Source organism: Oxyura jamaicensis, chromosome 9 (genome assembly GCF_011077185.1).
Source record: "Oxyura jamaicensis isolate SHBP4307 breed ruddy duck chromosome 9, BPBGC_Ojam_1.0, whole genome shotgun sequence".
NCBI classification, from domain to species: Eukaryota; Metazoa; Chordata; class Aves; order Anseriformes; family Anatidae; genus Oxyura; species Oxyura jamaicensis.
In genome coordinates this window covers 25,207,426-25,219,889 of record NC_048901.1, presented here as the reverse complement: position 1 = coordinate 25,219,889, position 12,464 = coordinate 25,207,426, and the positions used below count along the sequence as shown (strand labels likewise).

At 48.0% G+C, this 12,464-nt stretch overlaps 1 protein-coding gene across 1 annotated transcript; it reads left to right on the top strand.

The window, feature by feature from the left end:
• Nucleotides 1-369: 369 nt before the first annotated feature.
• SUCNR1 (succinate receptor 1) lies at nt 370-5,601 on the top strand. The gene is made up of 2 exons (XM_035335199.1): nt 370-1,028; nt 2,947-5,601. The coding sequence occupies exons 1-2, from the start codon at nt 1,026-1,028 to the stop codon at nt 3,892-3,894; spliced, it is 951 nt and encodes a 316-aa protein (XP_035191090.1). The 5' UTR covers nt 370-1,025; the 3' UTR covers nt 3,895-5,601.
• The last annotated feature ends 6,863 nt before the right edge of the window (nt 5,602-12,464 follow it).

Here is a 12,464-nt window from a genome sequence, read left to right as displayed (position 1 = left end):
TTACCAAAGCATCACGGGTCTGTCTGGGTGCCCTAGAAGCACACCACGTGCACGTCTGGTATTCTGGCCATCTGATGCTATTGTCACTGTAAACACTTTCATTGAATACTTTGCTCAGTTGTTTCATGCATGCAAGGGTTTTTTAGCAGAATAAGAATATATCACAACTTGCAGTGGAATGCTGGATGAAAATGCTTATTATAGAAGTTGTTTTCAATATTCTGAAGAGCTCTAAATCTGTTGCAACCCAGGTGTCAGTAGAGGTGGAGACAGAGCTACCAGGGAAAAGTGAAGATGTATTACTGTATAAAACCCAGGTGTTTAGCACAATTCCTAATTAGATTAAATTGTCTGACTTGGCTGGCTAGCTGTAGCCATTGAGCTGTTGCACCTGTTGCGTTGATCTCAAAAGGCAGAAGCCCTGCTGGTTCTGCTGCTCTCTGGGATGCTGAAGTTGATCAGGAGGCACCAGGATTTCCCCTCCTGAAGCCTCTGCGAGGCTCCTGGCACGTTGTGAGCAGCCGTGTGCCCACCACGTCTGGGGAGGCAGGCGCTCTCCTTGCCTTCGCTGGGAACTGCGGCACGCAAGGGGCTTGCATGAGGCCAGCCTGCTGGAGCAAGGCCTGGGGACCTTGGCTCCTGACCCCCGGACCGGGATGAGCCCAAGCCAGGATTGTGTTGGCCAAAACCACGTTAGTGGCTCGGGCCTCCCGCAGGTGCTCCTGGTGCTGCACAGCCCCTGTGGCAGCTCTGCCTCAGCTGTGGGCAGCTCTGAGGGGGCCTGTGAAGAGGAAGTGCTCGGCTGTTCCTCTCAGCTCCGCGCAAATTTGTAGTGCCTTCCTCCTGCTGAAGCTGCCCCTGGGCACTGCTTAGCCAAACAAATTGCTCCTTCGCTGTGACTCATTAATGACTGAATCATATGCAAACGAGGTTAGAGCAGCTATGCTGTGCTGCACTCCGGTGATCCAAAAGATCCAAGGCATGGTCAGCGCGTGCTTGTCAGGACGCGGGGATCAGCCCTCGGCATGGTAAGCTGCATGCCGTGCCCTCAGCCGCTGCGCTCCTGCGGCCAGACCACTTCCGAGGGAGTCCTTGCACTGCCTCTCCCTTACTGCTTGGAGTCGGCTGGCCCGTCTTTAACAGCCACCTGCATCAATGTGTCGCTCAATACGCTGACTTTCTAATTGCTTGCGTTTAAAATGCTGATGGCTGTGCAGTCGTTTCTGTGACTAAGCTGGTGCTGAAGTCTGAGGCTCTTTGCAGGGCTCTGATGAGCCAGCGCTGGGTGCGCGGCTGCTGGTGAGCTTGTGGGACCCCAGGGAGCGTTCGTGGCTGTCGGGGTTCTGCTTCTGGAGGGACACTGCGCAAGTGCCGGCTTTTGCTGCTCGTAGCTTTATGAAGTTTTCTGTGTGCTGTACCTATTCTAAAGGCAGACCACAAAACCTGCAGTTTCAGAGTTACTCTAGGCACCAGAACAACTTTGAAAAGTCTTATTCTATGCAGATCACGTCATTATCCTATCTTAAGCAGCGATCACACTGATGCTCGTTCAGAGCTGAAACTTAGCTTGATTTCAGCTCTGTATTTTTTCTAACATTTTGTTTTCCTCTGCCTTTAATTGTTTTGATAATGTTTTAACAGAAGGCTCTTGCTAAAGCTTATCATCCTCTTGTAACACCGCTGCAGGTGAGTATGTGTGCATTGACCTGAGGAGGAAGGGTAGTGAGCACCTGCGATTCTGCTCTGCCTCTTTGAAATGAGAGCGTTCGTTTAGCCAACCTTAGGGAAGAAGCAAATTTTTTCCTCAAGCAAACTGACACGTGGTGCAGCTTCCTAGGAATCTATGCTCCTTCTTACTCACTGACTGTGATACTTCCAAGTAAAAAGGCAAAGCTTTTTGTTGGGGGTGCGGCAGCAGAGCCGGGGCTTGGCTGCACCCATTGCGTGCTGCGGGGAGGGACGCGGGGTGCTTCGCCACATGCTTCTCACAGCACCTGAGTTACCCGGGATTTTATTTTCTTTGTGGAAGGTTTTAGCAGAAGTTACTAATTGTGATTGAATAAATCATACATGGTGTTTTCCCATCAAAAATAACTTAAAAGTTTTGCTTTGAAAGAGTTTTATTCTGGACTTCACTGTATTGTTCTGTTAACCACAGTAGCTTTCATATCAACTATTACTCACCAGTTGTAGTTTAACTATCCGTTCTCGAAAGGGCTTTTTGTAGAAAGATATGAGAAAAGAGTTGTAAAGCCCCAGGAGCAGAAACACCCTCTTTCCACAGGGATGTCTCAGACCTCCTCCCGCAATGCCTATCGCAATGCAGGGGACACGTGCTTTGCCCGCACGTCTTCTGTGCCGTTCTGGTGCCGAGTTACCAACCAAAACCTACAGAGTACATAACGAATGGCTCAATGGATCTAATAAACAGCCCTCTAAATTCTGAGAAATATTGTCAGGTACCTGTACTTAGCCATGCTGCTGGCAATGAGCACGTTCTTTATTCTTCTGGAAAGTGGACTTCTGCTTAGTGATAAGAGAGGAGGCCACGGGTCGGAAGTTGAGTAAGAGGGAGGCAGATGACTTCCAGCAAGGGCTGTGACGAGCTGCTGGCGGGTGAGCCTCACCAGCCTCTGCTCCTGCTCGAGCCCGGCCAGGCTGTTGTGCTGCAGCAGGTGCCTCCAGGTTATGTTCTAACCTCAGTATCCTTGCGCGGTTTTTTTGCTCACACAAACTGTTTGGTAGCGCTGGTCAGTAGCTGAGAGTACAAATCTTGTGTGCGTAAGACATGTTCTTCAAGTTCAAACATCTAGTTACCATCCAAGCTGTAAGGAAGCAGTGCACTATATTCACCTATTACAGCAACAATATAAAAATGGCAATGCAATGATTTTTTTACTGATTTTTGGTGTTTTTTTTTTTTTTTTTGTTTTTTTGATTTTCCAGGCTGTGAATGAGACAGATGGCTGTGATATCAGCGAAGCCCTAGAAAAGTATTATCTTTCCACCATGTATAGCCTTGAGTTCATTTTAGGCTTCACTGGAAACAGTATTGTGGTGCTCGGCTATATTTTCTGCCTGAAAGACTGGAGAAGTGGCAACATCTACCTGTTTAATTTATCATTATCAGATTTATTGTTTCTGTGTACGTTACCAATACTTGTGAACGGCTACTCCAGAGGCTACTGGGTAGAGTCAAACACGTTGTGCTATAGCAACAGGTTCCTGTTGCATGCAAACCTGTACACCAGCATCCTTTTCCTTACTGTTGTCAGTATTGACAGGTACCTGCTCATAAAATATCCTTTCAGAGAACATATTCTACAGAAGAAGAAAACAGCCTTTATCGTGTGTATCGCTGTATGGATCTTGGTGATATTGGAACTGTTGCCCTTGATGGTTTTCCTGGACACTGAAAAGTCTACCAGTAATTACAAATGTCTAGATTATGCAAGTTCTGGAGACCCCGGAAAAAGCCTTATCTACAGTATGTTTCTGACTATCTTTGGGTTCCTTATCCCTCTTTCTATTATGTGCTTTTTCTATGTGAAGATGTTTCTTTTTCTTAAAAACTGGAGAGAGCAAATCAGTTCTTTCCTGACACTTGACAAACCCCTTACTTTAGTCATTCTCGCACTGGCCACCTTTTCGTTGCTTTTCTCTCCCTATCACGTAATGCGCAACGTCCGACTTGCTTCCCGAATACCAGCCTTGAATATGTCTGCGTGCACACAGGACATCATCAAGGACATTTACATCATCACAAGACCCATTGCATTTTTAAATAGTGCCATTAATCCTGTTTTTTATTTCTTAATGGGTGACCACTTCAGAGAGATGCTGATGGCAAAAATAATGCAGCTCTTGACCAGGTTCACAACCCCCAGCAAATGAACTAGTAAGGAGAACTCTCACACTGGGAGACAGGGGAGGAAAGCTGGGAGAATTTTCACCAATGTACAGTGCAATTTTTGTAGATAGCTTTATTTAGATTGTGTATCTCTAAATGCACTTGTTACCTTAGTGTACAGGAAACCTCCTGCTACTAATTTAATTTCAGCAGGACAGAAGTAATGTCAGTGACAACAGACAGCAGGACACCGTACTCTCATAACAGGGTACGCTGTGGTCTATTAATATTCCAAATAAAATATCATTGTGGCATTTCTTAGAGGAAAAAATTGTTCTATTACAGCTTCTTTGTGACCCATAAGTTGATGCTGAACTGGACATAGACTTGGATAAAATGTCCTGGGAGCACTGATTTTGGCTCAGCGCTGTCTGGGGCTCAGTGTTGACTTTTCTTTGCATAAGTGATTTCCTTGCCCCCTCGGCAAACTCTGCCCCTCCTGGGAGGTTTACTTTTCTGAATAAAAAGCTGAACCACTTTGCATTTCTGGTTGGTTTGGGCTGGAATCTAGGATGTGGCAAGAAAGGAGGATATGCAAACAGCTAGGTGGAATTTTTGTTGGTGTTGCCAGCAGGGAGGTGGTGACCAGGTTGCTAATTCCATTTGTGATGATGGCAAGGAGTGCAGAGCCGTAAGATTTGGCTGCTGGACTTAGAGGCAGTTCATGGAAGCAATGAGGCTGTGATGATGTGTGTGCACGCAGGCAGGTTCCTTCGCACTGCCAGCAGTGACTGCCAAAATGCCAACGGAGGTCCCAGCGATGCACAAAGGCAATTCTTAGTTAAGATGTAAAACAATGCATTTTCTTATTTTTACTTCTTCAAGTTGAATCTAGCTTTAAAATTGAAGTAATGATTTACTTAACTTCAGTGTAATTATCTCTAAGTGAGAGCAGAACGTGCAGCTCGGAGCAGCGCTTGGACCTCACGCTTAGGACTCGGTTAACTGTTCCAGAAATGAAAACAGAGCTGATGGGGAGCCAGTTCTCTGCCTCGTATCCCTGCAAAATCATTGCAGTGGGGAAGAATAAAAGCAGTAGAAACTTGCTCTCCAGTGACTGACCTGATTTCAAATATAAGGGGTGAAAAGACCGATGAAACGGTCAGAGCACGGGGTGTTTGCTTGTGTGAATACAGCTGCTCTTGTCTGGGCAGGGCTCGGGGAGAGGCGGAGCAAATGCTAAAAGTATTACAGGAAATCTACCCGAGAGAAAACAGATACTGAGAAGACTGATGCAATCAAAGTGTAAAAAAAACAACAACATGTGAAATGAATGACAACTGGAGAAAAAAATAAGGGAGAAGTGAAGAATGTGTTTTATGCGGTGTTTGCACATGAAGTGACAATGCACTTGTGGACCCTGTCGCTTTGCCGGATCTGTGCTGGTGGCATCACGGATTTGCCATTTTGGTAACTTCCACTCTTCCCTTGCGAGAGGGGCACAGCGTGGACCCATCACAGCAGTACCGGCAGCGTGGGAAGGGCCTGGCACGGGCACGGGGTGCGGGCAGCCGCCTCCTGCCAGCACGGCCTGGGGTGCCGGCGGTGCTGCCACCCCTGCGGGCGCAAAGGGAGCACCTCCGGCCATCGTTGTATCAGAGACAACTTCATTTCTGGCTTCCAGTGTGTCGGCTGTGTGCAAATGTTTCATTGATAACTGCCTGATAATAAACTCTGCACCCTGTTAAAAAGCATGAGCCTCCTTTGTGCTATTGCTGTTGATGTCCATTAGCCTATTGAATCTGCGATTTCCATGTTCAGCTAAATGGGGGTGGAAGATCTGGGGCCGGACACCCAACTGTCCACAGGAGCCCAGGGGTGCTGCAGGCCCCGCCGGGTCCAGCTGAACGTGGCGGGTGCTTTGCTGGGGTCGGCCTCACCCTGCGCCCGTTCCTGCAGCGTCCCCGTCCCTGCCCAGGAGACGGCCTGCCCCGGGAAGCGGTGCCAAGCTGTCAGCTCCCACCTTGATCCTGTCGTCTGCCCTGGAACCCAGGTGTGTGGCAAGTTGTTAACCTGGGTTTTGACTAGGAGGAAATGAGCATAAATTGTTCTTTTCTTTGTTTGTTTGCCGTGCAATGAATCTGCATACACAGATCTCTAAATTGCTCTGTCAGTGGTGGAAAAAAGATCCATCATGTGTGTTATGACAGCATGGCCCAGGATAGATAAGGCTGCACTTGAATTTCCATTATAAATATTTCCTGTTTATTTTTTTTAAGGACCATTTTACATACCACTAAGTAGTAATTATTCAGCTGAGGGTGCCATTATAAAGCCCTAGCCCGGAACAAAGGAAGCTATGACCAGAATATCCATGATTGGGTTAAGTATTCAATTTTTAGGGTCAAATGGATTGATGAAGAATTTTCTTCTGGGGAAAAGAACTCGCAACAGTGCCCATTAGGCTGCAACACCTCTTGGAGAATCACCTTTGACTTGTGTAGCTGCAGGAGGTGGGTGACCTGCCTTTCCTAGCACTACTTATGATACGGGTTTTTAGTGTTCACAGATCCAGGTCGTACATAAAACTGGCATCTTCTGAGATTTCTCAGGACAGGTATTTGCTATTACACTTTTTTTATTATTTATTTATTTATTTATTTATTTTACAAAAGTAACTAGCTTTGGTTTAATATCAGGGAATATTTTCCACCAAATAATGTAAAATTATACTATAATAGGAGATAGCCTAAACCAGCCTCTGGCTCAAGGCAGACTGGTGAGGTCAGACTAGCATATCGACAGTAACGATGAGTGGCAAGTCTCACTTCACTGCAAGTGAAGAATTAGGCATAAAAACACATAGCCAAACAAGCAAGCAAACAAACAAAATGTTATTTATATTACTAAGTTTTAGAATTGTTTTGTTCAGAATGAAAATGAGCAATGAATTATAAATCTTGAGCAGAACAGACTGTTCTTTCTAGAAGGAAAATTTAGCAGAGAACATTTGTGCTATGCACATCGCTGATGTTAGACAACACGGGTGAGAAGGGATGGCAATAATTGTGTTAAACTGCGGATCTAAAGGAAAGCTCACGTCGCGTGGGGAGCGAACCTCTTGCAGGCTCGGCCCGGCTCGGAGCCCGGTGCTGGCTGGGACCAGCGCAGGCTGCGGGACTCCAGCACCCACCGCCGGGTCCGCTCAGCTCCTTCCCAGCGAGCGAGATCTTTGTGCTCTCCTGTGGCTGGAAACAGCATTGCAGCAGGCTTGACTGGACTTAGGGCAAAAGCAAAGAGGGAAAAAAGTTCAATATTCTCACAAATCTATTGCTAAAGTCTGTGCAACAGAACACAAATGAAGAAAAATAATTTTTATGATTGAATGCAGCCACTTCTATAAGGTTAATGCACTTAATTGATACTGCTGTAGTTCTCCACTTCCGGATTTGCTCTTCCAATTATAAACCTTTGTTAAATTAGGAAAATGGTATTTCTCCTTTAAGACACCAATAACGTTTTAAGGAGGCACCTTACCTCTGGATCTTTTCTGCCTGCAGCTCCGGGAGCAGGTCCCACAGGTCTCCCCAGGACAGCACCGCTGCTCCCTGCGCGAGAGCAGGGCTTGTGGCCCCCCACGGGGCAAGGGGCCTCTGTGAAAGACAGAGCTGAAGAAACCTGGAGAGGAACTTGGATGGCATTTGTTAGCCAGCTGTGCTTCAGGACAGGTGGCCCTGCACTTCCCATCGGGGTGGAAGCAGTTCAGGTAAGCAAAACCAAACAGGTCCCGAGCTTTCTTGGAGCCAACCAAGAGCCAAACAACCTCTGGCAGCACTGGGGTACTGCTCCCCTGGGACCGGGACTGAGACTGGGACAGGTGAGTTGCTTTAGCTTTTAGGGATTTCAAGTGAATATTTAAATACTGTTCCAGTGGGGCTCTAGTTCTGAGTCTGTTCTTACCTTGGTTAGATGACACTGATTAACAAAGCACATGAATTCTAACCCTAATATTTTGAGGTTGTGCACATTTGCAGCTTTAGTCCTGCCTAGCCTAAGCTGAATATTGGACCAGCGGCCACAGCCGGCTCTGCTTAGCCTGATCTGACTTCTAACGCTGCTGCAGACGCTGACCATTTTCTCAGACTTGGCAAAAGTATTTTCTGTTTTGCTTAGGTGCTCCTAGACAAAGCCCAGGCACCTCAGGTAATTTTGCAACCTGTTGGGCTCTGGTCCCTTTCACCTGCTGAGACAATCCCGCTTCCTACTGCGGGTTAAGCAGCATGTCAAAAAATCCCCATCTACTTCAATTTCCCCCAGCTGATTGGTGAACATTCTCATCATTGGACGTCTTACTATGCTGCTTCTGGTCTTTCAATTAAAAATAGCAAAAATGAAGCAATAAAGGGCTCCTTACAGAAATTCTCTTGAAAAGGAATAAATGATCCATAGCATTTGACTGGAAAACATGAAAGCGTCTTTCCAAAAAGGCTAATATTCAAGGAGAATTTTTCCCTCCCTATACAGTTACTCTCTGCAGATGCACATTTGTGTTTTTTGATGGGCAGAGCTCAGTGCCCTTACGTGAACGACCGTGTCTCACCGGACAGGCCAGGAGCGGAGCTCCGCATGTGCTGCCCTGCCTCGGGGCCACGCTCCAGCCATCCCCTGGTGCTGGGGGCTTCGTCCCCATGGGGACGCATGGCGCTAAGACTAACGTCTCCATCCTAAAGCCATGTGCGCGTGCTTGGGCTGCGTTTAATTCTTCTGAGTAATTAACAGACGAATTTGAGTTAAGAAACAAACCCATTTGAGTTAAAAACCGAACCATCGCTGGAGGAGCGATGTGCAGGAGGGAGCCACAGGCAGCAGTGCCCGCCGCTGCTGGGGCTGTGAGCAGGGACAAACGGTGACACTGGCCTCGGGCCATCCAGTGACACGGCCACCAGGCGGGACAGCTGCCGTGCCTTCTGCTGTGGGTACAGGGCGGAGGGGCCGTGGGCAGCCTGTGGCAGCTCAGGTGGGGACAGTGATGAGGCTGCTGTGAACACGGGGCCGAGCAGTGCGAATCGCCCCTGCTGCCACGGTGGCCGTGCTGGGGGCTGCAGACCCTCCCTGGGAGCCCCTGACCCTGCTCTGGGCACAGCGCTGGGGCGGCCGGAGGCTCGCTTGCAGGGCCTTGGTCCTGGTCCAGTTCTTTTTGTTTCGTTTTGTTTTGCCTTCCTTCGCTCTGGGTGGGGACAGAGAACTTGGCCTCCAGAAGAACAGCGATTCAGTGGTGAGTCAGACTGAAAATAGTCCAAGTATGTTTTAATGGCGGTCAGCGACCTAAAAATAAATGTTCCGTGCCGTGAGCGAGGCCGGTGCCAGCAAGGAGTCGGCTCCGCGAGCCGGGGACACTCGGCTCTCCAGAACGGGAAGGGAGAGGCCTGGGCTGGGCCCTGCCCTGGGCGTCGCAGGCAGGCTGGCTGCGCTGGGCTGGCTCCGCGGCAGCGTGGGAGGAACGAGCGGGGTCTGCGCTGGGGGAGACGTCTGGGCCCAGCCATGGGGACAGAAAGGGCAGAGCAGCCCCGCGCTGTTCCAGTGGTCCCGTACAAGGCCGGCTTTGCAGAAGGATGGGATGCCCAAAGTGGCTGTGGATTCAGTGCGGGGCCGGGTGAAGGCCGGCTGCCTGTGGAGCTGGAGGCAGGTCTGGATGCCGACCTCTCGGACTGGCAAGGCTCAGCACCGCGCTGCTCGTGGCACAGCTGGCACAGCCGGACCATTTCTTAACTGCTGACGTTGACAGAGAGAGAGATATTAATTCACTTGACTTTTGCTTACTTTCAGTTTGATTCACGCTTTCTAAAAGTATTTAAGCTAAATACTCCTTGTGAAGCCCATGAGGAACTTAATTCTTTAAGAACCTGTAAGCCAGCCAAATGCACTCTTTTATTTGTTTATCACCTCAACAATACCCCAAGGTCCATGAACAGCATATGAAGTGTGCAGTAAATCACACACTTAAATACTTAGATTTTTATTTATGTGTTCAAAACAGCTTTACAGCAAGTAATCAGCAACACCAGGGTCTGACCTAACTACTTACACACTTTCACCCTGAGGATGAGATGTTGCACATGGGGGCTGTCACAGGCAAGGTAGCTGCGTGGCTAGGCTTATTTTTTTATTTTATTTTATTTTATTTTTTGCTTTTCCATGCCTTGTCTTGATTCTAGTCCATATAAGTAAAGCTGAACTTTTAACTGCTGTTTTTGTTTCAAGTTGTCCTCAGATTATGCATTTCTGCACTGTTACTTCACTTCCTGATGTGTTCACGCAAGAATTGCAGGATAGAAAGTCTCACGAATAAGCTTCCAGTTGAAATAATTAAGTCTTTTGATAAAGAAAAGCAGTTCAGCAACTTTCAGGCTGACTTTTTAAATAAATGGTGCCCCCTCAGCTACTGTAAGGTGTGATTTTAGGAAATCTTTGTCCTTCCTAGGCACTTGCTTTTGTTTTGGCGAGTATTGTTGAGAAGCAGAGGAAGTGTCCCACCTGCTGCCAGCTGGATTTATTCTTGCTGGTGGGAAGAATTGCAGAACCATTTAGATTGGGAAAGACCTCTAAGATCATAAAGTTCAACCGTTAACCTAGCAAGGAAGGAGAAAGGCTGTGCCACACATAGCCCTGCTTTTCAAAAAGCTTCAAACCTGAAACTACAAAAACCAAATCCAGCTTTTGCACCCAGGCTGTGCTGTGGGGAGCCTGCTGCTGAGGGTCCAGCTGTGGGGTGGCTGCGCTGCAGCAGCAGGAGCGGGGCCCCCCCTGCAGCCCCTCGGCTCCAGGACGTGCAGGAGTTACTACAGAGAAGCGCCGTGACTCGGCCAGGCGTGCCTGGCTATGGGCTAACATACTCAGTGCTCGTGCAGCAGTGTAACAGAAACGGCCTTCAGCAGGATGCTGCCTGTGCCACAAGTGGGTGGATTCTGAGGCGTGGTGCTGTACAGGCAATCCATGGCTTCCCGCAAACGCTTGGTGCTGGCTGAATCAAGATTTTGATTCATGAAAGCTCAGGTGGCTCCTTTCACAGCATCCTCTCCTTAATGTCTTCCTGAGGCAAATGTGGTGGAAACCGTAAAGCCATTAGTCTTCCAATGCTACATCACAACATTAAGCAATTTTGAATAAAATGGTCTTGTAGCGAATGAAAAGGACTAGAGATTAATGCTTGCTGCTAAGTGGCCGAAGCCAGAATCCATTGAGGAACACCAGAAGTGGCACCATGGCAGAGGCTGCCCGCCGAGCCCCATGGCGAGGCCCCGGGGCTCACCGTGTCCCAGCGGGGCCTGTCCTCGCCGCCCGGTGCCACCTCCCCCCGCTGTGACACGGGGCAAGGCTGGCAGCACGGGCACCCGGGAGGCCAGGAAGGAATTGCGCTAGTCTGAGCCACGGAAGCACCTTGGACACCACCTTTTCTGTCACTATTCTGTCTCAGAAAGCTGTGAATGGGCTCCACTTCCACAATGCAAACAAGTAGTCAGGCAGCGTGCTTAGATGCAGCTCTGCCAGCTCTCAAAGCCGCTGGTCACCGTTAACTTCTCTGCTGATGGAGAAATACGCGATACAAACACTTCTCGGTACATTGGCTGCTCAGTGGTGTTTGCTTTCAGGCTTTTCTCTTGATGTTATCTACAGATGCTTGTCTTGTGCAAATATAAGTGCTTTAGACTCAGAAATGGTTAGAGCAAGTGGTGTAGAAATGGCAGCGGTTCCGTGCTTCTGCTTAGCAGCAGGGGAAGCTCACAGACTCGCTAAAATATCTGTGCTGCAAACGGGAGAGCGTGGAGGGGATAGCTCTGAAAAGAGCACCCAGCCTCTATCTACACTGCTCTCTGAAAAAACTTGATTTAACTGCAAGATAATCTAAATCTTGCTAATCCCCTGTGTTATGATTTCATATTAACAGATCAAAACCTACTCTTTGATGTTGCCTAATGACATACTTAAATTGCTAACTTGCTAACATGAATAATGCTTCCTGTTTGTGAAGCTGAGAAATGAAAACACTAAGTTTAAAAACTGTTATAATTCTTAAGTATCCAGATTCGGGTTATAGGGACTGACAGTAAGGAACTACCGAGGATCAGCAGAGATGATTGCAGCCTGGTTACTTTGCTTCTGGGAAATGGAGAAGCTGGAGCAGCTGCACAAGTGTAGCTTTTGGTGATTTAAAAGATGCAATATTGAGTTATGTCAAAAGGTCACTTAAAATACTTTTTCTGTGAAAAGTAAACCTTTACAATAGGGATAAGGTGACTTAAAAATATTTGTGCTGGACGGAATGTTGCACTCCATTTAGGAAGAAAAGAGTGCTTTGAGGTGAATGCTTCTTGGAGAGCTGGGGCTTTTTTCCACATGCAGAATAAGGTGCTGAAATACGCCATTTCTTTATGTAGCATTTTGTTGTAATATTTAATATAAGTTTTATATTTACATGCCCGGGAGCAGCTGTCTGTCCGTCCATCCATCCATCTGTCCATTTGTCCACCTGTCCGTGCCAGGCAGTGGGCTCGCAGGGCCCTGCAGGCTCCACGGCCGGCTGGGTGCAGCCCAAGTGCCTGCGTTCCCCCTCTCA